General features: G+C 40.5%; 1 protein-coding gene across 1 annotated transcript in view; it reads left to right on the top strand.

Moving 5' to 3' along the window:
- The first annotated feature begins 18,169 nt into the window (after positions 1–18,169).
- DDAH1 (dimethylarginine dimethylaminohydrolase 1) overlaps positions 18,170–27,695 on the top strand; it is a 132,476-nt gene continuing 122,950 nt past the window's right edge. The window contains exon 1 of the mRNA XM_019626419.1: positions 18,170–18,676. Coding sequence (XP_019481964.1) covers positions 18,374–18,676 — 303 coding nt within the window. The 5' untranslated portion in view covers positions 18,170–18,373. The remainder of the gene's footprint in view (positions 18,677–27,695) is intronic.

Below are 27,695 nucleotides of genomic sequence, written 5' to 3'. Positions count from 1 at the left end.
CCTGGAATATTTCCCATTCCACAACTTTAGTTATTTTGCAGTCACCACATCTGCAAAATTTCCAGATTTGCCCTCCTCCAGGAAAGAGTGTCTTAATTACATAATTAATTAAGGCTTTTTAAAAACCAGCAGTTCCCTGTGGGTTCCTTCTAAAATTGCCTCCTCACTCATCAACTAAAGGCCTACTCAATATAATGTTTTACATATTTAATTCATGCAATTGTTTACTATAAAGCTTATATGTCTGCTTGGTGTCATCATCTGTTCAAAATTGGAAGGTCCCAGAAGAGAAGACCCAAATACCCTTAACATATTTTCTATGGAGCCCATGCAACATTATATGATATTAAACAGGTCGTAATTATTTTTAGTGTGATAAAGAGAGGAATCTGTAAAAGCTGATAGAACGTGAATTTAATATGAAAAAAGAAACTTACTGAAGCTCTGGTTGTGCTATTCATAGCACACAGTAGCCTGTCAGTTGCTAAGAAGAGTTTAGTATTATGTGAAAGCAGTGATAAAATAGCCAACTCCCAATGACTCATCAGGTACATGTGTCCCTGATTTTGTGAGCCTACTTTTGCCCTAAGGCCATGTTTCTGCTTTTATGACTCCAGCCAGAGGCTGAAAAGGCATACAGGAGGTCAAATCAACCAATTTTCTAAATACTGATAGTTCTGGTAATAAGGGTACTTGAAGGGAAGCTGGTAATGATTACCTAAACCATTATTTTGAGGGATTATTGTGGAATTTAAATCTTAATGGCTAATTTGTATTCACAAATCAACATTTATTGAATGTAGAACCATGGAGAAATTCCTTTTTTCTGTCAAAAGCTCAGTATGGTATGCCCGACTGTATCTACAGGAGAACATGAAATGGTTCATCTTGATGGCCTAGGAGAACTTGGAGGAGCCAGCCTTAAAGGCAAAGCAGTTTTCTAGAGCTGAAGGATTTAACCTTTGTTCTAGTTCTACCTCTATCAGCCTTGTCAGCAGAAAAACTGTCAAGGTTGATTTCAAATGAGTCATCCTAGGCACTTCTCCCTTCCCCCGTGCCCTAAATTCACTTATCTGTCACTTCATAGAAACTGCTACCAGTCCTTAGTGGTATGCAATATTAGACAGCATACACTATTCATTATACCACAAAAGTTGAAAAAAAACCACATTATATATAATAGAAATTATAATAAATAAACAAATAAAATTTCTCCCAAACTGGCTATGTATCAATAAACTCAGCAGTGTTATAGTTAAGGTCCAAAACCACAGCCTTTTGGTAATTTAGCTGCCAGTGTTCTTCCAGGAGAGATTAGGAAATGTTTGGCTTAGAGACAACCTTTAAAAAGTGCTGAGAAATACATTTTGCCAGCTCTATTAGTATTACCTCTATTTATAAAACCCACATATTTCTTGACATTTTTAAACTATTTATAAAGTGTGTTTATAACAACATTTCTTTCTCTTTTAAAACAACTCCAGACTCCTTAAGCATTCGCATCTTCAAGACAGAATTAGAGCATTTTCCCTCCTGGAGTACATATCTATGATCAAATATGATCATAAACTCTAACGTGACTCAGAATCAGTTTTGTAACTCCTACAATTAGAGCCAGTGTTAGCCTCAATAAGCTAGGAGCTAAGAAATATTAGATAACGAATGACATCTTGCACAGGCTCTGGTACTGTTATCGGAAAGCGGGCCCTTCTCGGCACAAAGTCCAGGTTCTTGGCAACTCAAGCAGAGAATTGAACAAGATGCCGAAGTACTAAAAAAGTAGTTTACTCGAAGAGCTAGTACATTTCAAAGAAGTAGAAGCAGGCCCAAGCAGTAGAGAATGGCTCAAGGGCCCATTATTAGAAGAGAGATTACATTCCAAAGAGTTTGGAGGGGACCCCGCACAAAGGTGAGGCTCTAAAAAGGGAGGAAGGCAGTCCAAAAAAAGGGAAGGGGCTTCTCCGGACTTGGAGTTTTTATTCCCTTTCTCTAGAATGGGCTGTTCCCCTATGGGTGTGGGACCACTTGATTGACACCAGTGATTGACAAGAGGTACTGCGCAGGTGCAGGTGCGAGGGACTGGTCTGATCTAGTTGGGTATTTTGTGCCCATTTGTTTTCCCACAGGGGTAGGTAATTAATTACAATACAAAGGGGAGTTTTGGGTGTAGAGGAGACGTCCCCTTGGTGGTCCCACTCTGTGGGACGTGCAGGAATGCAGAGACTCAATGCCTGCCTCTAACTCCCTGCCTAGTTTTCCCCTTGAGAGATGTGATCGATCCTCATTTAAATCTCTATGGGAAGCTGAGGGACAGGAGGTCTCTTCTTCTGTATCTACTTCCTGCTGGGCAGGGGCGTAGAGTTGTCCCTGCCTATTGGGGGTTCACAGAACTCTCACCCTAGCTGATCTCAGATGAGAGGAAGGAGTCTCGAGCTCCGCATAGAAGACCGTGTTGGCTTCTTTGGTTGTGACTGGCAATCTTGTTGGGGTATAAGCTGTATCTCCAAGGTCCCTGAATGAGGAAAAATAGATTTTAATTAATAAATCTGTTAGCTCTCATGAAGCCTATGGCCATTCAGCCTGTCACTCAGGTGGCGTCAGTTGTCTGGGCCTGAAATGGGTTTGGCATTTAGCTTACTGGCCTGGGGGATATTAGTAAATCACAGGCTCTCAAGTAGTTATTTGAGCAGGGATAGGAGACTTCTACTGTTTAGGATTCAGAAACTGATTTACAAAGCAATCAATAAGCAAGGGGATAGGAGAATTCTAGGGTTCAGGCTAGGAGCAAGCAATCTTTAGCCTAGGATTCACAGACTGATGAAAAGAGTAATCAAAGCCAGGGGCTAAGAAACTAAGAAACTAGGGAGGAGACTTAACATTTCTATAAGAAAGAACACTTAAAAGTTTCTCGGTGGTGGTGCTGCTCAGTTGGCCTTTAATAGTACTGACCTCCCACGTTTCGCACCAGGTTCACAATCCTTAATCTGCAATTCAGAAATCCAAAGAGCTCCAGAAAGCAAGCCTTTTTAGTAACAAATTCAGTGTCCTAAATTTATGAGAATCTTTGTAATTCTTATTCTAATAGTCCCATCTCACTAAATGGGGATATTAATATGTTGGATTATGGGGTGCTGCTCCAGATGCACTAGGAGTGTTATGTAAACACATACACTCACTTTATTAGCTAAAATCCAAAAAAGTCTAAATTTTGAAACCGATATGGTCCTAAAGATTTTTGGATAGGGAATTGTGTACCTTTCCTTACAATACTGAGGCTTTCAAAAAATTATTGGGGTAGTAGCATATTAAATCTTCCATTAATTATATGGGTCACTAGTTGTTTCCATAACACCTTGTGCAAACCATATTCTAACACTCACCATTCTTATTATAACATCCTAATAGTTTGTTTCAATCTGGTATCTTCTGGGCTAGAGTGACAACTCTTTCAGAGAGAAATTATCTTTAAAAAATAATGTTTATTGTTGTTTTCTAATTATAGCCCAAGTATATGCTCCTTGAGAAAAAATTTGGAAAATATATAACAATTTGAAGAAAATAAAAATCATATAAAATCACACTTCTTAAAGATAACCAAAGTTACTATTATATTTTACTGTCTTTTTTTCCTATGCACGATTTTAAGATACAACTGGTATTGTTACCGGCCCCCACCCCCATTACTGAGAAACTTAAGTTTTCTTTCCTATAGAAATGTTAAATCTCCTTTCTAGTTTCTTAGTTTCTTAGCCCCTGGGTTTGATTATTCTTCTCATCAGTTTGTGAATCCTAGACTAAAGATTGCTCCTAGCCTGAATTCTAGAATTCACCTATTCCCCTGCTTCTTGATTGCTTTGTAAATCAGTTTCTGAATTCTAAACAATAGCAATCTCCTACCCTTGCTTCAGATAACTACTTGAGAGCCTGTGACTTCCCAATGTCCCCCAGGCCAGTAAGCCTAATGATTCTTTCCAAACCTATTCTGGTGCCAGACAATTGATGCCACCTGAGTGATAGGCTGAATGGCCACAGGTTTCATAAGAGCTAACAGATTTATTAATTAAAATCTGTTTTTCCTCATTTAGGGACCTTAGGGATATGGATGATACCCCAGCAAGATTGCCAGTCACAACCAAAGAAGCCAACAAGGTCTTCCAGGCGGAGCTCGAGACCCCTTCCTCTCATCTGAGATCAGCTAGGGTGAGAGTTCTGTGAATCCCCCAATAGGCAGGGACAACTCTATGCCCCTTCCCAGCAGGAAGCAGATACAGAAGAAGAGACCTCCAGTCCCTCAGCTTCCCATAGAGATTTTATGAGGATCACGCCTCTCAAAGGGAAAAATAGGCAGGCAGTTAGAGGTAGGCATTGGGCCTCTGCATTCCTGCACATCCCACAGAATGTGACCGCCCGGGTGGCCTCCCCTCTCCACCCAAAACTTCTTTTCAGTGTAACTATCTACCCCTAAAACAAATGGGTACAAAATACCCAACTAGATCACAGTTGCACCTGCGCAGTACCTCTTGTCAATCACTGGTGCCAATCAAGTGGTCCCACACCCATAGGGGAACAGCCCATTCTAGAGAAAGGGGATAAAAACTCCAAGTCCTGGGAGGTACACCTTTTTGGACACCTTCCCCCTTTTTTACCGCTTCTCCCTTTTTTTAATGATTTCCCTCGTTTTGACCGCTTCTCCCCTTTTTGACCACTTCTTCCCTTTTTAAACCCCTTCCTCCCTTTTTTGAGCCTTTTGAGCCTTGCCTTTGCATGTGGCCACTCCAAACTCTTTGGAATGTAATTTCTCTTCTAATACTGGGCCCTTGAGCCATTCTCTACTGCTCGGACCTACTTCTACTTCTTTGAAATGTACTATCTCTTCGAATAAAATTTTTTTTCAGTTACTTTACTCCGGCATCTCGTTCAATTCTTTGCTCGAGTTGCCAAGGACCTGGACTTTGCACCGAGAAGGGCCCACCCTCCGACAACGATATTATACTAAAGCATTATTATTCTTTTTTCCTAGTTTTATTGATATAATTGACATATTACACTGTATACATTTCAGGTGTACAGCATAATGACTTGCCATACATATATATTGTGACATGATTACCACACTGAGTTTAGTTAGCATCCATAATGGATGGAAGCATTTTTCTCAAAAGTATTATTTTTAGTAACTGAATAGTGTCCCACAGATATGGATGTACGATGATGTATTTAACTATTCCTTTAATGTAGAGCTTCCTAGTTGTTCCTATTTTTTTTAATAAGTAGAGAAACTGTTTCTTAAGCAGATTATTAGCCATAGTGCCAAGTACACTTAGTCACTCAATAAAAAAGTATTGAATTAATTAAAGTTATTTTCATCTTCTAAGCTCCTAGAGCAAATAGGATTTTTAGGTTTAATTAGATGTTTAGGAGGAATCTGAAAGAATGAACTCTGGAGCTAGTACATCTTGGTTATGGAAGGAAGCAGTTTAAGCCTCGCCATGAGAGTTGCTAACAGTGTGTGGGTTGGGAGCATTGAAGAACTTCTAAGATAAATTTTGACTCTGTCACAGTTTGACCTACTGATATAAGTGTTGAACTATTCTCAATGCTTTCATTATCCCACTCTTCTGAAGGAGCTGTTCTGTCGAATGTTCTGTTTTAATTGCTTGCAGTTGTTCCTATGAGAGCAGACATGTGCTCTTTGAATTGAATGTCTGCGTTAGAACAATGTGAAAAAGAAATATTATCTTTTTAGATTCCGGTATATGTTAAGATGGGTATAGTCATTTCTGGAAATTCCCAAATCAGATCTTTGTGAACTCTTCCAGGAAATGTGATTAGGCCAGCCCAACAGGACTCTCCCCCAAGCAAAGCCAAGCAGATGGAAGTTGGAAGTACCATTTTCACCCTAAAGGGATTAGGACAAGACCCAGCAAACAGAACTAGCAATATTTAATTGTCGTTTTGATGATACTCACATGTGCTCCACCTCCAGAATGCCTGCTCCCGTCCCATGAAGAACTAACACTGCCTGTTCTGATTTACAGCCAAACCTACTTTACTTTCAGACTGTATGAGCATTGTCATAACACTCAGAAAAACAATTAGTGCTGCAAACATTGGTCATGGTACTATTAATATTCAGCTAATTTGTTTAATTTAATTAAGCATTTAATTTCCTTCTGGTGTTCTTTTATAAAAGAGAAACAACAGGGAGGAAAATTAATCTCTGGTTATTAACTACTTTAAGTTTCGCAGTTACTACTTCTTGGGCTATATAGCAAACCATGAATCTTTTCAAAGCAAAGTGCAAATTAAAGTAAAATAAAAATTATGTTTAAACTTTCAAAAGGCAATGAGAATATAATTCCTTTTAAAGGTTGTATTAGTTTCACCACATTCCTTAAATAAATACTATAAAGTAATTTAAATTATATAGAATACAATATCATAGAGCGATAGAAGGTCCTAAAAACTAGTCCCCCAAGTGTTAGCAGCCCTTCATCAGTTGACATTCATCAGCCTTTCCTGAAAATGCCCAGCTTCTTCCCCTGATCTCCATCTTACCAGTTGCTGACCATTCCTGATGAGGATCAGAACAACATTGCAAAGAAGCAGGCGATATTGTGAAGCTCAAGAAATATGAACTAAGTCACAAAAGGAAGAATATAACTGAAAGGATAATCCCTGAAATTAGTAGGATGTCAGAAGAATTCTTGGCAAAAAGCAAATTAAAGTTGAAACTTATTTCTTCTTAAAGATGCACTGTATGGTCTTTGTGGGAACTCATCGGTTTTCCATAAAAGTGCAATTTTGATTGTTCTATACAGTAGTCCCTTCTTATGTGCTGGGGATCTGTTCTAAGACCCCTAGTGGATGCCTGAAATTGTAGATAATACCGAACCCTGTATATACTGTTTTTTCCTATACATACATACACACCTATGGAAAAGTTTAATTTATAGATTAGCACAGTAAAAGATGAATAACAATAACTAATAATAAAATAGAACAATTATAACAATATACTGTAATAAAAATGATGTCACTGTAGTCTCTCTCTATCTCTCTCTTTTTGATAACTGGTCTGATAACCAAGACCACTACTAAGTGACGAACGGGCGGGGAGCATGGATGTGCTGGAAAAAGGGTGACTCATGTCTCGGGCAGGACGGAGCAGAATGGCGCAAGATTTTACCACACTACTCAGAACGACTTAAAATTTATGAATTGTTTAGTTTTGGAACTTTTCATATAATTTTTTTGGACTGTTGTTGACCCTGGGTAACTGAAACTGCAGAAAGCAAAACCATTGATAGGGGATGGGGACTACTGTAGAATATTCTTGTCTCCTTTCCCCCTAAAATGATGTATTTATCACAAGCATTCCCACAGGGAAAAAAACCAAATTTTCTTTCCAAGGCAATCTTCTTGCTTTCTTTCCTGTTCCATATTTTTTAGAAAAGTCTTTCTTTAAAGGCCTTTCTAAACTGGTTCCACTTTTGAGTTGGCAGCTGGCATAGTTAATTTTTTCAATTATAATAAAGACATTAAAATTATCTTAAGAACTAAACAGAGAACTGAAGCCTACCTATTAGGTTGTAAAAGTCAAAAATATCTTAGGCTACTAAATTATAGATAATCTGTGCAGCAATTTATATTAATGCATATACTGATTTGCTGAGGTGTTTAAATAATTCCTGGAAAATTTAGTAAGTAGCTACTTATGTGACCTGTATGAACATAAATCACCATTTTCTTCTAGGTTTCACATAAAAACTGAAATATATATAATGGAGATAGTCGTGTGAATCATACACCATTTTAAAAGAGTTAGATAATTGGCATGAGTTAGTTTTGATTTACATTTAAACTGTACTCTTATCTGTAATACCACCAGGATGTGTAATATTTTCTGTAGGCAATGTTTTCTTAGGATAATTTTTTGTGCTGATGGCACTCACGTAAGACATCATTAGATTTGCAGGGCACACTGTTCTAGTTGTAAAAGGCTGTGGAAGAGGTCTGAAGGCACGTTGCACATCACTGGCAAACTCCCCATCATTGGCTAAGTTTGCTCAGTGGAGCCCTTACCTAGTCTCAGGCTCTCGGCTAGGCACTGACCCTGTTTCCTCCCTTTTAAAGTGAGGTTAACAATATCACCCACATCCCAGCTATAGTGCATGACTTTTTCTTTTATTTCCTCAAACACGCTAAGCTCTCTCTCACCTTTTGCCTTTGCTTATATATTCACTTAGTTTAGAATTCTCTCTTCAATTTTAGTTAATATCTACCCATCTTTCAAGTCACCTCCTCAGGGAAGCCTTCTTTGGTTCCCCCAGATAGATGGAATTTCTGTTATTATGCATGCTCAGGGTACTCAGTGCTTTTCTTTTATAGCACTTAGTTTATAACTATCTAATTATATGATTGTTTTATTAATATCTGTCTTCCCCACTAGATTGTACTAGCGCCTAGCAATAGTTGGTAAATAGTGTTAGTTTGTAAATAAATTTGTGTGTATGGACCCTGATTTTAATTCAGGAAAAGTTAGCAAAACCTCAGGAAATGGAAAACAAATTCTTTGAAAAAGTTATATAAATAATACACTGGAATGACAACAGAACTTGGAGAATAAGAATGGTGTGGCTGATTAATGACAGGCATCGTTTCATCAGTTGGTGTTATCTATTTCCTCTCTCTTTGAGTCTGGACAGGCCTGTGACTGCTTTGACCAGTACAGGATGGTGGAAAGGATGACATGCTAGTTCCGTGTATAGCCCTTAGATGGCCTGGCAGCTTCCACCTCTCACCTCTAGGAAGCCAACCACCAACGAATAAGTGAGACTACTCCGAGACCATCATGTTGTGAGAAGTCCAAGCCACATGCAGATTCCTGGAAGAAGAGACTCATATGGAGAGAGAGAGAGAGAGAAAGAGAGAGAGAGAGAGAGAGAGAGAGAGAGAGAGAGAGNTATGATCAAATATATTCAGCACTATAATAAAACTGCTTTAAAATCCCTGCACAAAATTGATATTCAACCATGTTCTAACAGCAGATACTGGCAAGGTCTACAAAGATGCCACTGAAATATATTACACACACACACACACACACACACACACACACACACACACACACGCACACACATATATGGAGAGAGAGAGAGAGAGAGAGAGAGATGTCAAGGAACACCGAAGCATAGGAGATATGAGCGACGAAGCCAACTTGGAAGTGAATCCTCCAGCTCCAGCTGCCCCAAACAATTCCACATGTATCAAAGATGATCCATCTAGACAAGCTCTTCCCAAATTCCTGATCCACAAATGATCAGCAAAATAAAATGATTGTTTTAAGCCACTAAGTTTTGAGGTAGTTTGTTATGCAGCAATAGATAACGATAGCAAAGGGCGAAAAAAGTAAATTCATAATGAGGAGAAGCTCAGGAAAGATAATTCAGAGGAGAAAATAGGTGAAGGGTGAAACAAGGAAATGTGTAACAACCACATCAGAGAGAAGAATTCAGATAATGGGGATGGTGAGGCTCGCTCCATAAAAATCACTAGAAGTTTTCAAATGCCCTATTTATGCACGATTTAGGCCCTAATTTGAAGGACATTAATTATAATTTTATACTGGTGCTGGCAGGAAAAAAATGTGGGGAAATAATCTGACACCATTTTTTACATGACCCATACTTCTAAGAGTTCTGCCTGTAAATTATCAAGCATATGGAATATAAATAGCCTAAGTTATTTAAAATGTAGTAAATTTTCACCAGCATTCAACACAAGAAGGTTCCCATTCATTAGCGAAAGTTGAGCAACAATTTTGTTGTCATGGGTTTTGACCCTGGAATGGGTAAATGAAGTTTCACCCAACCATGAATGGAATGGGAAAGAGAAAAAGGAGTAACTTTTATTGAAAGCCAATTATTGTCAGGCTTTGCATATTTTATTCTTCCTCTCCTCCTCCTTGTTCTTTATCATCATCATCATCATCACCACCATCATCTCCACCATCATCATCATCATCACAGAAGCTGATAACATTTATTGAGTGTATGCTGCAATGCTTTACATGTATCATCTCATTAATCTTTATAATACCATAAGGTAGGTGTCATCTGCATTTTACAAATGAAAAATATCAAAGCTCTGTGTATGAAATTGGTTGACCAAGATTGTACAGGAGTAAGTGGTAGACCCAGGATATGAACAAAGGGCTATCTGAATACTGGTTCTTTTAAGCAGTGGAAGGATAAGGAGAACATATTTCATATATTGTTTGTTAATTTTATTTAATCCTCTTAATATCCATCTAAGATTGGTATTACTATTCCTGTCTTACATGTGAGGGTCTGAGGCTCAGAAAGTTTAAGCATGATTACACAGCTGTCACAGAGCCAGGATTCAAACACAGACTGTGGACTCTCTACTGCCCCACAGCAATTAACAGGCCTCTGAAGCAATAGAATCACAGACTCTTGGAGCAGGGAGGGTGCCTGGTATAATCCTCTTATTTTGTTAGAACAGAAATGCATTCTTATAAAGGTAGGCTGATGAGAGTAGAGCAAGGTGAATGCTATCCACTGCTTTAATTAAGCCATTTCTAAACACCTGAATTGAGGATTCAGCAATAAAAAGATGTCTCCATCTTCCAAGAGCTCCTCAGACTAGCAAGTAATACAGTACTGTGTGGTGGGAGTGAAACCAGGAATACAGGTGTATCACATCCAGCTTGGGGTGGGGGGAGGGCTCCTTGAAAGGGTGATGCCTTTACTGAGTCTTAAAGGAGGGTTAGGAGTTACCCAAGCAGGGATGGGTCAAGCACATTCCAGGTGACAGAACTCCACGTGCAGAGGTCCATGTAAGAGAAAGGATAGGGAAGTGGCTAGAATGAGGATGGGAAGGGGAGTCTTGTGGACTATGATGAGACATTTGGACTTCATTCTGAGGGTACTGGGAAGCCACTGGAGGATTTAGGCAAGAGAGTGACGCAGTCAGATTTGCAGTTTAGAAAGACCACTTTCTAAAGAGGAGGGCTGTCGCAATAATGCAGAGACGAATAATATATTTCAGACTAGGCGGTGGCAGAGTGTGTGGAGAGACATGGAGGGATTTGAGCCATTTTAAGGAGATTAATCTGTCAGAACATGATTATTGATTAAGTTTAAAAGCAAAGGAGACACTGAAACTAAGGATATCACTCAGATTTCTGGGTTGAGCAACTCTCTGTGTGAATGGAAGAGAGAATGAAAGGGGAGAAGAAGCGATTCTGGGCAGGGCACAATGAATTCAGCTTTGGGCACGTTTGCTTTGGAGTTCCTGTGGGACAGCCAAACAGAGACATCTTCTAGGCAGCTCTGAAGCTCAGGAAAGAGCACAGGACCAGAAATGAAGGTTTGGGTATTGCTGGTACTAAGGTGGTATTTGAAGTCATGGGCGTAGACCCGTTCACTGGCAGGAGGGAGTATGTACTGCAGGAGGAAAAGAGAGTGAAACCAGGAAACTCTGGGAAACACCAACATTTAAAAGTAATGGAACAGAAGGAGACAGAGAGAGAGGGAGAGAGAGGAAAAAGAAGGCCAGAGAGCATAGTGTCACTGATGCAAAAGAGTAAAGCATGAAGGCAGATTCCTGGGACATGTGTATTCTAATGCTATGTTAGAACAGTTGTGGGTTGATACCACAAGAAGAAACATGACAATTCCCTGGTATTGCAAAACTGACATTTCATTGTTTTTCATAAGGAAATGAAGCAACTTCATTTCATAAGGAAATGAAGGGGGCTTACCAGAGCCCGAGAGAGAGAGAGAGAGAGAGAGANAGAGAGAGAAAGAGAGAGAGAGAGAGAGAGAGAGAGAGAGAGAGAGAGAGAGAGAGAGAACACGCATACATCCATATGTATAACCATTTCGATTGTAAAGAAATTTTTTCTATTCTTCAACATTTAGACTGCCTAAATGTTGAAAGGGCTTTTCCCATAATCTATTTCTTCCCCCCACAAACATACATTTAGGTAAGAAATAATCATTAAAAATACCTTTAGAAAGATAATGTTGCAAAAAGCTCTGAAAACCTGAAATAAAAAAGAATTTTAAAAGTACAGGGACACACTAACTTCTGCAAAACATCATAATATACCACAAAGTTGGTGTTCAAACTCAATACATTTATACAGTACTTTGTATTTTTCAGTCTACTTTGATGATCTCATTAGCCCTTAATGTGGTTGTAATAAAATAGATGACTCTGGCATCAATGGCTTACTATACTGCTAAGAGAAGGGGGACTATAGAAAGAGTTATGGAAATTCCAAAAAGGAAAATGTTGCTTATGTGGGAGGGGGTGAGGAGACGAGAAGTCTGACCTTTGAAGAACCAAGAGCACTTACTGAGTGCTTACAGTGTGCCCGTGACTGAGGTAGGCACTTTACGTGTTATCTCATTTGAAGAACTTGGGGTATGTGGACTGGTGGAAACGGGTATTTTACACAGAGGCGGATGGAAACTTTGGTATTCATCATAGTGTCTGGCACCAAGAACACAATAGCTATTAATATTAGTGGTTGTCATTAATTGAATACTTCCTGGTGCCAGGTGCAATGCTAAGGCCCTCTTCACATGCTGTCCCATTTCAGCCTCAAAACAACTCAGAGAACGAGGTGTTGTAATTCTTTACACATAAATTCAAGTGACTTACCCAAGTAAGGCCCCTGGTGAAAAATAAATGGCATACTCAGCTAAAATTTTTCAAGAGAATGCTTAATAAAGGAAATGTTTTTAGAGGTGTGGGCAGAATAAAAAAAACAAACAAGGGATATTGAGGCACCCAGGGACTAGCAAAAATGGGAAGCCATTACCACCCCTAGATGTAGATAATTCAAGGAACATCACCAAGTAGTTCAGCTGAGGTATAGTAAATTGGCCACTTCTTTCTAGAGCATGGAAGTTAGGAATTCTAACTTGGCTAATTTCATTGACATTTTTATATCAAGCATATACTTGATGGTTGTTATGTCAGATCTGTCGATCACTTCTGCAGCTACTCTGGGTCAATATTCTCAATGCCAGAATTCACAATGCCAGGAAACACTTTGAGAAGCTGGAGAGAGTTGATGATCCCAGGTACAACCGCCATATGCGTTGAATATTGCCAAATGCTCTGTCTGCAAAATGCTGACTCACCTTTTTTCCACATCTTTTAAAAAAATATTCAGAATGTCATGTGCTTAAAAGTGGGTTTATGTGCTGCTTACTTCCACGTAGGTAGTTACCTGGGGTTATCTGAACCTAGCTGGGAGATGGAAACCAAACAAGGTCTACCAAACAGAAGCTGTAGTTATAGCTGTTGCTAGAACAATGAAAAAACAGGACAAGAGTGAGAGAAATAAATAGGTTGACCTCTCTCTCTTCTTGCTCTCCAATCTCTTGTAGTATCTTCCATTGGCCAACAATGATGGGATCCCAGGTAATACAGTCCATGATGGTCAGTCCTCCAGGGCATACAGCGAGACAGGAAAAAGTGAAGCATGGCTCTGGGGCACATCAAGGTTACACAACTAGACTACAAGGGGGCCAGGAGTCAATGTCAGATTCATCATGCTTTATTCACTGCTTTCCTGTATTCCTCTACCCTATACACTGTAGGTGCTTGGTAAATATGTGTTTAACAAATGAATTCCCAGATGAAAGTTGAAGAAACCTTGGTTAGGAGGCTACATATCTTGACTTTAGGAACCAGAGCCCTGGCTACCCTGGAACCATCTCCTAATCTGTAACCCACTGCTTGCCCATTCAACCAAACATCGCTCACTCATTGGATGTCAAAGGAGCTCTGCAGCAATTGGTTTCTGCCACAGCAAAGGTTTTTGTGTCAAATTCAATGATTCTCATTTAGAAACACTCAGGACTTACTGTGAGATTGCAGACTTATGGTGCTTACTTGATCCAGTATTTCTAGCACTTGGAGTGCATGAGGACACCCTTGAGCCCTAATTCTATTTCAGGATTCCAACCTCTACCCCTAAACACCCATCCTCAATAAAAGTAAATCTTGTATTTGCTAAAAATAAAGTAAGAAAGGAGTAAGGCAGGAATAGCTGTTTAAACTCTGAAATAATTGCTATCTAAAATTGACATCAAATGTGGGTACCAGCAATATTATCAATAAAAAAGAAAAATTGCCTATCAGTCATGTTCATTCAGGAGAATTAGAAACAGCCATAGGTATTTCAAATGGAGGTAATTTAAACAGGGAATTAGTTATAAAGGTCTTGAAATGTGTGGAAGAGTGAAAGGAGCAATTTGACCATAAGCCTCACATTATTGACAGTGCCTAGCACAGTACATGGTATATAGCAAGTGTTTAATAAATACCTATTGAATCTATGATTAAATTTGTGAATTTAATCAACCTAGGAAGACCATGGGTTATATTGGAAAATGTTAGGAAAACTGTAGGACTCTGATAACTTAGTGGATGTGGATATGCCCTTGGCCTTTGAAAAGGAAATCATGTACAAAGCTTTCGGATTAAATCTGTCAGTGGATAATACTTATTGAGAACCTACTAGATGCTAGGTACTATTATAAGCACTTTTGCATAATTGATTTACCTTCATAATAACCCTATGACAATGGGTTCATTATTTCACCTTGTACAGAGGATGAAACTGAGGCAAAGAGCTTTTAAGTAACATATCTAAGACCATACAATAAGAAAACAGCAGAGCCAAGCTTCTATTCACAAAGTCTGGCTCCAGAAGCTACTCTCAGTCTCCACACCATATGTCTCTCCATCGCTCAAGTGATGAAAACCTAGCCACCTCTCTACCTTTATTTCCCACTTTCCCCATTGTACTCTGGAGAAGAAGCCAATCCTAACCTGTTTCATCTTGTTTCTGGGCTCACAGAGGCTATATTTTCAAGTGCTTCCTTGTGGTTATTGTAGCTGTGTGACTGAGTTCTTGCCAAAGGAATGTGAGCAGAGGGGCATCACTTCCTGGCCTGGCCCACTGAGTCTCTCACACATGGTGCTGTATGTTCTTTCTCATTCTTTCAGCTTGAGGAAAGTGAACATGATGAACATACCAAATTTTGAAGAGTTGGAGCCACAAAATGGAAGATGTTTGGATCCCTGAATGTTGCTTGGAGAAAAGTCAGGAACCAATCAGAAAAATCTATGTTAGACTTTAAGTGAAAAAGAGATACACTTCTATCAACTTTGTGCCATTATATGAGTATGTGTTGGGGTTGGTTTGTTTCTGTAGCTAGAGTTATCTTAACCAAAACATATGTGAATTGAGCTGACCTATGTACTGTTCCATGAACATGTGCCTGGCTTTTGCATATACTTTTTGTTAGAATTCTCAATTATTCACATCCTAAAAATTATTCAAGGCAAGGCCTAAACCAAGTCCAACTGTCTTTAAGCAGCTTTCTTCCATTCCCATCAGCCACAGAGATATCTTTCTCAACTTCCTGTAGCATTTTTTTGTCTCTACTTCTGTGCCTTTATCATAGCTCCCATTTTGGATGTCATGTTTTTTCAGTGAGATTGTGAGCTCCTCAAGGTCAAGGACCATGCTTTTATGCTTTTGTATGACTCTGAAGTACCTAACATGGTGTTGTGCCTTGAGAACTTTTATTTGTGGGGTTCAATACAGTCAATTTTCCTAAAATCAGTTCTTCATTGCTCAAGCAAGAAGGTATGTAAATTATAATTTACTGCAGTTGGCATTTTTATTATTCTTTTCACCAATATACACATTCTAACACTTTTTGACAACTGTTTAGAGGAGACAGAATGTGCGCTTATCAAATTTCAGATGACACAAAATGAGAAGTAATAAATAATGCACAAGATGTCAGAATCAAAATGAGACAAGTTGGAATGAAGCAGATAACATTTAATAGGGATAAAAGTATGAATTTAGGCTTTAAAAAACCAACAGCCCAATTTATAGGGGAAAAGCTTTCAGATTTTAATTGGCTGCAAGGCTGACATGAGCCCCGAGTGGTACACAGGACTATGTTCCAAGTTAGGCTCAGGGTGCTGGTTGTCAGGCAAAGCGGTCAGGCTCTAACAAGGCATGGGAATGAATTAAGGTTGCTAGGTAAGAGGCCAACTGCACGTGGATGGAGCCTCAATTTGGGGTAAAGGGGTGAACAGCATCCTACATTTTAACCTGGGCAAGCTCAGCACATGGGTCAACTTTCACCTGTAGCATTGGTGGGAATCCACTGTCTGAAGATACCATTCAGTGGTTTCTGATACTCAGCTGCTGCCAATGGGGCATCCTGGGTCCCCTTAGAATTTTGCCTCAGAAGTACAATAGAAAGAATCTAGTATGTCTTAAAGTTTGTTATTTTACTTTTGGTCTCATTTCCCAGTGTCAGGGTCAGAGCTGTCCTTCACATAAGGACCCCTCATCTTTAAAGATGAGAAATGCCACATCATCTGGGTAAACTCAAGTTGTACCTTTGGGAGTGGGGAGACAAGGCAGATTACATCTTCTCTGGCCTCAGTTGGGACAACTGTTCTACCATTCTTAGGTAGATCTGCTCCTAGAAACCTTTATTTCCTAAAAACTGGGGTCAGAGTTCTGGCAAGAGGGCTATGACCTGGGCCTTGGCGCCAGAGTACCAAAACAGCAAATACAAGATTAATCAGTGTTAATAGAAGGGTAGCATCTGGATCAAGGGTTCTGCTGTAGTCTGTGTGGGGCCAGACCACAAAAAGAATTGTTTCTTTTCCTGGATACCATAATTTAAAAGGGATACAGGCAAAGTGGTGTGTATCAAAAGGAAGATGACCAGACAGACTGTTGAAGGGACTTAAAAACCAAATCACCAATTTCTTTTTGGTGATTCAGGCTCAAGGCCTGGAAAGGGTCAGGATGGTGGTGGGAGGGTAGTATCAGGCAGAATAGATATCAGAACTGTCTACAAATATGTGAGTGCTGTCTTGTGAAAGAATACTAGCATGTTAGGTAATGCCAGGCGGCAGAACTCGGACAAGTGGGATTTAAGCCCAAAATGAAGAGGTTTTAACCATAAAGCTCTTCAAAAGTGGAATACACTTTCTAAGTAGGAGAGGTTTAAAATGTTCAAGAGCCAATGACTGTCATAGGTGTTTTAGCTGGAATTCAAGAACATTGTGTAGGAAGTTAGATGAGAGGGTTTCTAAGGTTCCTTTCAAACCTAATGTTCTATGATCTAATCAATTTTTAAATTAGAAATGTACTACACAACGTGAGGAAAGATTATTACCTGAGATTATTTTGGTGTTATAACCTGTTTTTTGAAGTGGATATTCCCCTCAAAACGAGCAGAAATACCATTAAGAAGGTAAAGACATTCCCTGAGGGGTATGGGAAAAGAAACATTCAACAGATACCACGGGAATTCCACGGTTATCTGTACAGGCTGAGGGGAAGGCCAGGGAAGTTGGAAACCTTTTCTCAGTAACAAGTAATTGTAACGTTCCAGGGTTGACACCGCACAAGGTGAGCACAGGTCTATTGTGGGGAAAGCAAGTTTGGTCTTTGCCTCCCTACCTCCGTGGGCCCTGGAGACAAACACACCAGAATCATATTATTTGTGAGCGCTGATTGTCCATGAAATACTCTAAGTTTCTATGTCTATTTTTCTTCTTGTGTTTCTTGGACCTTTCCTCTATCTCAAAGACGGTAAGAAAAATGATCTTTTTATAATCTCGAGTGTCACGTGGGGTGAGAGGTCATTTGCAGAGAAAGCCAAGGTAATGTGGACTTGGGGACGAAGGCAGATTCCAACGCTAAGTAAGAACTGGGGGGTGGAGAGTAGAAGAGAGGTCAAAGTATTTATTCACAAAAGAATCATCCCATCCTGTGCCTCCTGACCCCCAAGAAGCCCTCCAGTCGCTCTGTACAGACCACAGCTGCTCTCCAAGTTCTCTTTGGAGGAGGTGCGAGATATGCACCTGCGGCGGAATACAGGTAACGTCAGGTCCGGGTATGATGATTGTTCGCGGAGGTTCCCCCCCACACACCTCCACCTGCGCCCATCTCTCGCGCTCACCGCTTCCATGGTCGCCTCCCCTAGCCCTACTCCTGGCGCGGTGCTCACCGCTCCAACTCCAGCCTCGGCTACCGCAAAACCCGGGAGCGCCGGGGTGGGCGCGCGGGCTGCGCGCGGACCGGCGCCCGGAGCTCTGGGCATGCTCAGTGGCGCGGGCAGGGCTCCGGGCGCGAGCGGGCTCCTCTTGCATCACATTCATCGGCTACCAAAGGGAGCCGCCGGGCGCTCGCAGGCTAGGCGCGCGCTGCCCGCGGGAAGTCCCGCTGCCGGCCCCCGCCGTTGCGCCCCTAGCCGCCGCCTCGCCGCCGCCGGGAGTCATGGCTGCGCTTGGCCACCTCGCTGCCTTCGGCCGGGCCACCCACGCCGTGGTGCGGGCGCTGCCCGAGTCCCTCAGCCAGCACGCGCTGAGGCGCGCCAAGGGCGCCGAGGTGGATTTCGCCCGCGCCGAGCGGCAGCACCAGCTCTACGTGGGCGTGCTGGGCAGTAAGCTGGGGCTGCAGGTGGTGATGCTGCCGGCCGACGAGAGCCTCCCCGACTGCGTGTTCGTGGAGGACGTGGCCGTGGTGTGCGAGGAGACTGCCCTCATCACCCGACCCGGGGCACCGAGCCGGAGGAAGGAGGTAATTAACTGCCCTCCTGGCCACGCGAGGGGCGCGGCCGGGGACGCTCGCCGGGCCCTCCCCTGCCGCCCGCGCCGGAGTTGCCTGGGGAATCGCAGAATTGGATCCCTGGCTAGTTCAAAACTTGCCATTTTGGGGGAGAGGTTGTGTACATACGAGCCAGAGAGATAGAAAGAGGAAGTTCATTGTTCACGCCTCCCCGGCTGTCGGCGCAGCTTGGGTGCCTTCGAGACAACCCGATAGAGTGTGGTTGTGCGGACTCTGGCAGGTGGGTGGGGTGGGCAATCCATCTCACAAGCATTTTTCTTTGTAAAGATTAAAAACAGCAAAGACAATGCAATTCTGAGTGTTTCCCAGGGGCCGTTTCCAGGTCTGCGGGTAGAGGCTGGGGGGGTAGAGCCCCAGTTGGTTACACTGGAGCCCCCCAAGTCCTGCCTGGAGCTGGGAGCAGGGCGGGCATATGAATTAACGGGTGTCGGTGCCCACAGACCTAGGGTGTCCCGAGTTACTTTTCAGTGGTGTTGAGTGAGCCTGCAGAAAGGGACTGGCAAGTGAACGAATGCAAGGGGCGTGGTTTGTTGGTTACCTGGGTTCAATGTGCGCATGAAATAGGCTAGGTTTGAAAAGCTGTACTTGGTGTTGTGTGTGTGTGTGTGTGTGTGTGTGTGTGTGTGTGTGTGTGTGTGTGATTAGAAATAGTTGTTTCACAAATTCCATAATTTTTATTCTCAATATTTTAAAACATAACAGAGCTTTTTGTGTGCTCCAGGGATAGTGACTACTTTAAAATATTGCAACTTGTGAAAATGGCTGTGATTGCTTTAAACACAAGGTAGGTTAGTGGGGAGAGACAAATAGAGTGAGATTGGATTTTAAAATGCCATCTGGCCCGGGATTCTTCTCATTGCCCTCAGAGCCTGGACTGAAGACTCAGCGGTGCAATTGACATCAAATAGCATTGCAAGAAGCTGTTGGTTTCTTTCCTATCTGGAAGGTTAGGGATTTTTTTTTCTATTTTGTCTTTATTCAATTCATATTGCACATGCCTCAAAGAGCTTGTCCTACACATGCTTCACTCCTTGGTCAATAGAACCTTATAGCTTCTGAGAGAATAAGCATATTTCATTTATTCCTCAATGAGATAATCAGCTTTTTTTTTCACCCTCCTTTAGCAGAAAACCAAGAGTAGCAGGTCTCATTCTCTTTGCTCTTTTATCTCCTTTGCCACACCTCTCCATCTTTGAGTCTGTGAGATGACCCACTCTATTTTAAACTGATAAGCATGGGACCTCATTTGAATACTTTCTAAGTTGCCCTAGGCCATATGGCAGAGCTGTGGTTTAAACTTAAAAGAGTAAAATAGATTTCAAAAACCTTTCAAAATGGTACTTCCTTGATGAGGGTAGTTCAATTTCCTGTTAAAATTCTGTCACATATTTAATCATCCATTCCATTTTATTCCTATAATAAAACCTTCCAAGTTTTGGCCTTCCTGGCCAAAAGTGGGCAATGATCTTTCTTTCTTGTCAGATTTTGAGACATACATTTTAAATTGGCATCACTCTCATATGAGCCTGGTGGTTCACTGCCAGAGGCCACATAACATAGTGGATAAAAACATTCAACTGGATTTAATTCTGTGGCCTTGGGGAGTGTCTCTTGCCTCAGTTTTCTCACCTGTAAAGTGGACATAATAAAACCTATTTTATAGAGTTGTAATGAATTTATTAATCCACCTGAAATTTACAGAACAGGACATTTTTGTGAATGTTGGTTGTTATTATTCACTTAACAATGGGTCATGGAAGATTTACTCCTTGAGCAGTGAGAACTCTACTGTACATTGATGTAGTTACAGTGACGTTTCCCCTTCCCAGGGTGAAGGGGAGTCATCTTCATGCCCTAGGTTCCATCCTAATCTGCTATGTAGCACTGCCTCCCAGCTTGCGTTTCCTGCTGGTGAGTGGTTTCGCCCCAAAATGCCTTTGCCATTGCACGTGATCTGGACCACCAGAGTCACAGACCTTTCGGCCAGAGAGAGGAATACAGGCAGTCGTGTTGAGTGGGGTGTTCTGGAAAGCAGGCCATGCAGAGTAACTAACTCTCTGAAGCCTCTCAGAGCACCAGTTCACTGACCTCACTGGTGTTAATAAAATGCTTGTTGAGTGAATGAATGAATGGTATGCTCATTAGCTAATACCAACAAGCTGGTGATAATTACTTTACGGCCCTTGTTGAATTGTTATATATTTTTTCCATGTGACACCTGCCTCCCTAACTGTGAAATTCCACAACAGCCAAGGCATTATTCTGAAATGAGTATCGCTGACCCGCTTGCTCCCTGTTTCCTCACTGACTCCATTCCATCCTCCCCACTGTGGCCAAGCTGGTTTTTTCTAAAACTCAGACCTGATCCTGTCCCTCCTAGGATTAAAATTCCTGAGGAGCCTTTAACGAGGTTGATAAATCTATTGAGTTTAGCTCTGATCGCCTTTCCAGCGTCAGCTGCTGTACCTCTGACCCTCACTCCAGGTGCCTCAAGCTCACCATGGTATTGCTTTTCTGGGTATGCATTTATCCTTTGCCTGCGACACGCTTCCTCTTTCTTCTCCTCCATTTGTACTCATGCTTCAGTTCTCAGCTTACCGTTACTATTCATGTTATTAGCTAATCTTCATTGGGTGCTTGCCATTTGTTGGACATTGTGCCAGATTTATGACATGCATTTCAATGAATGATCACATCAACTCAATACTATCATTATTTCTATTTTAAAGTTGATGAAACTGAGGCTTAGATTAAATTAGCCAAGGTTATAGATTGGAACCAGTGAAACCAGGATTTGAACTCAGGTTTGTAGAACTCTAAAGCTCCAGTCCCAATCGATGTAATATTGGTTGTCACCTTACCAAGCATAGGCTTGGTTCTCCTTTGTGAGCACCTGTGACCCTTTGTACTCCCTCTTATACTATTTATCACGCCACATGGTACTGTTTACATTTCTGCATCCCCCTCCCCCGCACTATTACGAAAACTGTGAGGCCAGGGATCATGTCTGCATTGTTCAGCATTTCATCCTCAAGACCTTGCATACAATAGTCATGCAGCAAATGTTTTGTTGAACAAACGTGTCCATGATTTTAGGTCATTTTCACTCCTAATGACATACTTGGTGCTTTGCAAGCATTCCCAATCAGTAGAGTCCCCAAAGTTTCATTACAAGTGTAGGTGATTAATACTGTTTTTCTCTCCCTTTCCCTGTTTCTACCTCTTGTTGTTTTGTTTTTATAAAATTCCTCACAAGTTCCGTCTTACTTAAAACATCATGCTATATTTAGTGACTTTTCTTACTTGGAAGAAAGGACTGAGAATGAAACTAAACAAGTAACCCTCTGTAAAAGCTCTATGTTTGCCACAGTGGGGCTTCCAAAGATGAATAAAACACAGGGCCCTGTCTGCAGGAAGCTTAAGTTTTAGTGAAGAAACTGGATATACAGAAAGTCAGCAATAATGTTAATTGTCTAATAACTCTGTGTCTTCAGGAATATGAATATTTTAATATGTTTAATACTTTGAAAATATACATTAGCCTTGATAAGCCAATTATATTTTAAATGAATCCAACTTACTTTTTAGAGGAAAAAAAAGTCAACTTCTCAGTGTGAAAATCCCGTAAACAAATATCTAAATGCCGAAGACAAGTGACAGGGTATGAGCACTGGGTTTAAAAAAAAATTAAAAAAATTGCCAGATAGGTTATATATGCCTGCAGTACCAAATTCAAAAGGCGCAAGAGGCTATGCATTGAAAGGAAACCTCACCCTTCTTTCTCCACTCCTGTACCTGACTACCGAGCTCCCTTCTGTAGAGGTAACTATTAATACCACTTTCTCCAGTTTCCTTCCAGAAGGTTTTTAGTACCTAATAAATGATGATGACAAAGCTTACTCAAGCACAATTGTGAAATATATCCTGTGCCCCTTTGCCTTTCTTTCAGAGCCCTTTTACCTTTCCCAGGTACCAAGGATTAATATGTGTGACACTGCGTTTAGGAAACAAACAAACTCATTCTCACAAAGTGATAGTGGCTTTAATTATCCTTTCCTGGAGAATTTGCATTGTCAGGGACCTCTTTAGGAAGAAGGGAATGTTTAGCACAAGATAATAAATCCTAAAAGTAGAATTAGACATCAAGGGAGGGATAGGAGGGCATAAGTGGAAGGGGTGGGTAATATGTATTTGAATAGAAATTCCCCTTCTATTGGGGCACTTAACTATTCATTCCTACATATTTTGGTTCTGGGTTTATTCTTTGGTTAGGAAAAAGCATAATTATGCTGATCCCAGAGGCAAGGGTGAGCATCAAGATCATGTCTAATACCTAGTTAACGCGCGCACGCCTTTGTGTGTATGTGTGTGTGTGTGTGTGTGTGTGTGAATCCCAAAAGGTAGTATTATTACTAGCTCTATTTAAAAGGTAAGGAAACTGAGACTCAGGTAACTAAAGTTAAGTAACTTTTTCAAAGTCACCCATAGCTATTACATGGCAGAACTGAGATTTTCATGAACGTGTAAAGGTCATTTTTGCTTGACGTGTTTGTTGCCAGTGGTGGTTAATCATAACAGAACATTAAGTCAGTAGAGAATAGCTACCTGAATCCCATTTGCACATACTAACAATATATAATCTCACTTTGATATTAACTAAGTGAATTAGTGTACTTCCCTTCTCTCATAAATGATTGTTTCCCTTTTAGTTAAAAATAATAATTCACTCATTTACATGAAACCCCAAAACTCCCTAGACATAATTTGTGCATTATTCTGTCTTATTTACCAGCAGACTGGATGATTGCTTTTTTAAATGCACACATTTCCTCAAACTTCTGTTTAACTTCAGGTGAGAAAACAGCAGTAAACCATAATTAGAAATTACTTTCTCACCAAGGCGGAAAGTGGGCTGGAGACTCTTCACATGACAGCAGATTAACGGTTCTTGATAAATTGTCACCTCCAACTGGTTAGAACAACTGTTCCCTTTCAGGATGTTTCTTTTTCAACTCTTCTCCATGGCCTTGGTAATAAACGTTTGGAAATTGGGATGCATCCAATAATATAATCTATTCCGGTGCAGTTGATCTTGAAAGCCTTGAAAATAAAGAACATGATGAGCAGGGAGTGACTTCTATTAGATACTGTTAGCGAAAATGAGCTTTCTGCAGAGATTCCTAGAAACATTAGAGAATCATTAGAAACCTGAGACGGCAGGGATGGATCCCTTATAATTCAGATATGTTGGAAAATTTCTTTTGCATGTTTTTGAATTCTTAATGAGCGCAGCTTTCTTCAAAATCAGTTTTATTATAGCAATGGTAGGTATCCATCCACTAATACAAACCACAACACAGAAAAATCTACTTAAGACTTTTGAACAATCAGATTTACCTTCCAGTGCCTTTGCATCATAAATAAATCATTCATGGCCTCTTATGAACCTCACTATAAATTTGGAGGTGCTTGTTTAAAAAGTGAGTGCTGGTTATTATTTATTTTATGGCATTTGCTATTAAAATCTGTAACCACTTCAGAAAGCCTAGTTTTCTGACTGGAGATCTGGATAAGTGGTAGAGCTTATTCCCCTCGTCAAGCTGTATCATTTAAGATAAAATAACTGAAATCTAATGAGAGAAAGGTTTTATTTATATCGTATACAGAACACAGGGCATTGTTCACCTCAAGTAGTCAATAAATATTTATTTAGCATAACTAAATCCCTGATGTTTCATCAGAATGCTCTTCTGACCTTTGAAGTTAGCTTTCATTGCTTTCCCTAAACTGATATTAAATCTGTCAAGAGTCCTCAGGCTCATTTCAAAAACAAGCACATTTCATTCAAACAGACAAGCAGGAGTAATCTCAAACAACAAATGCCATTAAAAAATGTGTGCGTGCAATATCATCCTAGTTCGCTTCGTCATTGTCAAATAATTTAATATTTGAGAATGTGCATTGTCTTCCTGAAGCTAAGTGCTGAAGGAGCATCAGTATCCCATGGAAAAGAATAAATCACTAGACTTCAGGCTCCTGTTTCTTTTTTGTTTGTTTGTTTTGTTTTGTTTTTGTTTTTGTTTTTTTTTAGCTGAGCCATCCTGCTACCTGTTGGCAGCTCAGCGGCTGCTCAGCTCGGGCTGGACTCGAACCGCTGTTGCTCAGAGCTCAAACTCTTGAGCGAGCTCTTAACCAACTGAGCCACTCGGCCGGCCCCTCAGGCTCCTGTTTCTTAATGTCTGGGTAATCCCGCAAATATGACCAGAGAAATTGGTACAGCAGAGTATGAGGACAGAAGTACAAACTATTATGGGGCTGGTTTAATTTTGCCCAGCAAATCCATGAGGGCAAAAATGACTTAGTTTAGGTTAGCAGGTTAGGAATACAATTGTTAAGATGCTTTTGCATCTTATAGTCAAGTTGTCATTCCAATGAAGATGAATAATACATCAATATTTGGCTTGATTTGAGTATGTGTAAGTAAATAAAATTTTACTTTCATTAAATGTGTTTTTGCCTTGATTCCTTTGTTCTTATTTTGTTGAAGAAATATTAAAGTTTTCTAATTTGCTCATGGCAGTAATTATGAGTACCATGATTGCATTAAAAATGACTGTACTTTTGAAGGTGAAGGAAAAATAGTTGCATCACTCGTACATGTTTGTGCATTCAGCAGCTGTCTACTTGCCAGACACAGTGTCTGGGGCTGTGGAGGTATAGATGAATTCAATTCCACTGTAGCCCACAAGGACTTCACAGTCCAGCTAGGGAGGCAGATCGGTGGCAGACACTTGCAGAACAAGAGGACAGGTTTTATGACAGAGGTCTGTCTGGTGCTGTGGAAACTCCAGGAGATGTGTCTGACTCACACCAGGACTTCTCAGACAAAACGATATTTGAGCTATTAATAGAAGTGAGCAGGGGAATGCACAAAGGGGCAGTCTTCAGAGATAGAGAGCATTAGGAGGTAGGATGAAGGTAATACTACATTAAGAATGAATTTCATGATGTTGGGAAGTATATAGGATTGAAAAAAGCCCTCCTGTGCCCTCTCAGACCTGTGAGATTTGGGATCCCCAGTTCCAAGTTCACCAAGAGAACCACTTCCTTAACTGTATTTACTGTCTAGAGGGATTTGGCCAAGAGAGATTTGGGCTTAGAACAATTTGGGGCCTAGCACACCCCATTTCTAACTTTTCTCCTACTACATACTTCCTAAGGGTTTGGCACCCTTTTCAGGATTCTTCACCAGCACAGTTTGGGAACAGTATAGCCTGCCCTGGAGTGAACTGAAGTCCACTCCAAGTTTGAGAGTCATTTCTTGAGGTTGTAGAATATCATTTGACTGTGAAGTAATTTTCCCCTTTGGTCAAAATTTGCCACATTAGGATGTGTCAGGCAAACCTAGCTTCCATAATATATAGGTATACAGTTGACCTTTGAACAACATGGGGGTTAGGGGCACTGACCCCTGAGCAGTTGAAAATCCATGTGTAACTTTTGGCTCCCCCAAAACTTAGTTGCGCCTCAGTATCTGCAGTGGGTTAGTTCCAGGATCCCCTTGGATACCAAAATCCACAGATGCTCCAGTCCCCTACATAAAATAGCATAGAACAGTGCATACAACCAGACTTCCACATCCTTAGATTCCTAACATGGATGGAAAATACTGATCTGCGGTTGGTTGAATACATGGATGCAAAACCTGGGGATACGGAGGGCCAACTGTATGTTCAATGAAAAAAATCCACTTATAAGTGGACCCACGTAGTTCAAACCCATGTTGTTCAAGTGTCAACTGTATATAACATTATCCATGTCAATGACAAGAAAGGGAAAGCTATCTCTTGTGTGATGTGTATAGATATTTTTGTTTTTAATTCACAAATGTCTCCATCTTGGCAGTAGACATGTTGTTCAAGTGTTAGCTGTATATAACATTAGCCATGTCAATGGCAAGTAAGGGAAAGCTATCTCTTGTGTGATGTGTGTATATATTAGTTTTTAATTCACAAATGTCTCCATCTTGGCAGTAGACGCCATTGAATCTTACATTAATATAAATCAAGTGTAGCCTAAACTGAGTTGCATCTATAATCATGGGTTGGATTTTGTATATGCTGTACATGTCAGCATTGTAGGGATGCAGCACTATGCTAGGGGTTAGGGAACACTGGTTTTGATTTTTGCAGTGATGATATCTAATACTCTTCCCAGCTTCGAGATGCTATACTTTTAAAATTCAGGGTGTGTTGGGGTGGAAGCAGAAGGTGGGGAAGAAGAAAGATGGGGCAAAATGGAAGGGAAAGTTATAATAATTTATATTCATGAGACAGGATTAGGATTTGATGAATAAAAAATATTGGATTTTATTCAACCTAAGACATTACACTTGTTCTACTTAATTAACAGTCATATAAACTCATGCCTTGCTAATGATAATCCAGTATGAAATGAAGTTAAATTTGCTAACTCTATTTCAAAAGCTCTGCTTACTCAACCATTTATAGCACATTTGATAAATAATTTTTCCTATAGAACACTTGAAATAAAAGCCATTGAGAGAGAATAAGATTCCTAGACCCACATAATTTCTACCATCACACATCACGTTTATCAGGGTCTACCAGTTGATGTTTCTGCCATAATTATGAATCAATGGTTTAAAGAAATGGAGAGTAAGTGAGTATGAGGGACATGTTATAAGTTGTGTTTTCTGTTAAAACTAAAAGTCTTGACTTGCCCATGTCAGTTCTTTCTTAGAAATCCTCCATACATATGTGCTGATTTCCCTTCCTGGTGCTAAAATTTGGATTTCATTTTTCAACTTTTGACTTGTCTTCCAGACTGCATAAAGTTATTTTTCAGAGTAAGCACACACACAAAAAAGATACCAATTTAAATGTAGGCTTTCTATAGAAATCTGTATACAAATTAAGATTGTTAACACAGTAAGATTTTATTTTATTTT

Source organism: Hipposideros armiger, unplaced genomic scaffold (assembly GCF_001890085.2).
Source record: "Hipposideros armiger isolate ML-2016 unplaced genomic scaffold, ASM189008v1 scaffold_675, whole genome shotgun sequence".
NCBI lineage: Eukaryota > Metazoa > Chordata > Mammalia > Chiroptera > Hipposideridae > Hipposideros > Hipposideros armiger.
Note: the sequence above shows the minus strand (reverse complement) of the source record. Positions and strands in the feature narration are given on the sequence as shown.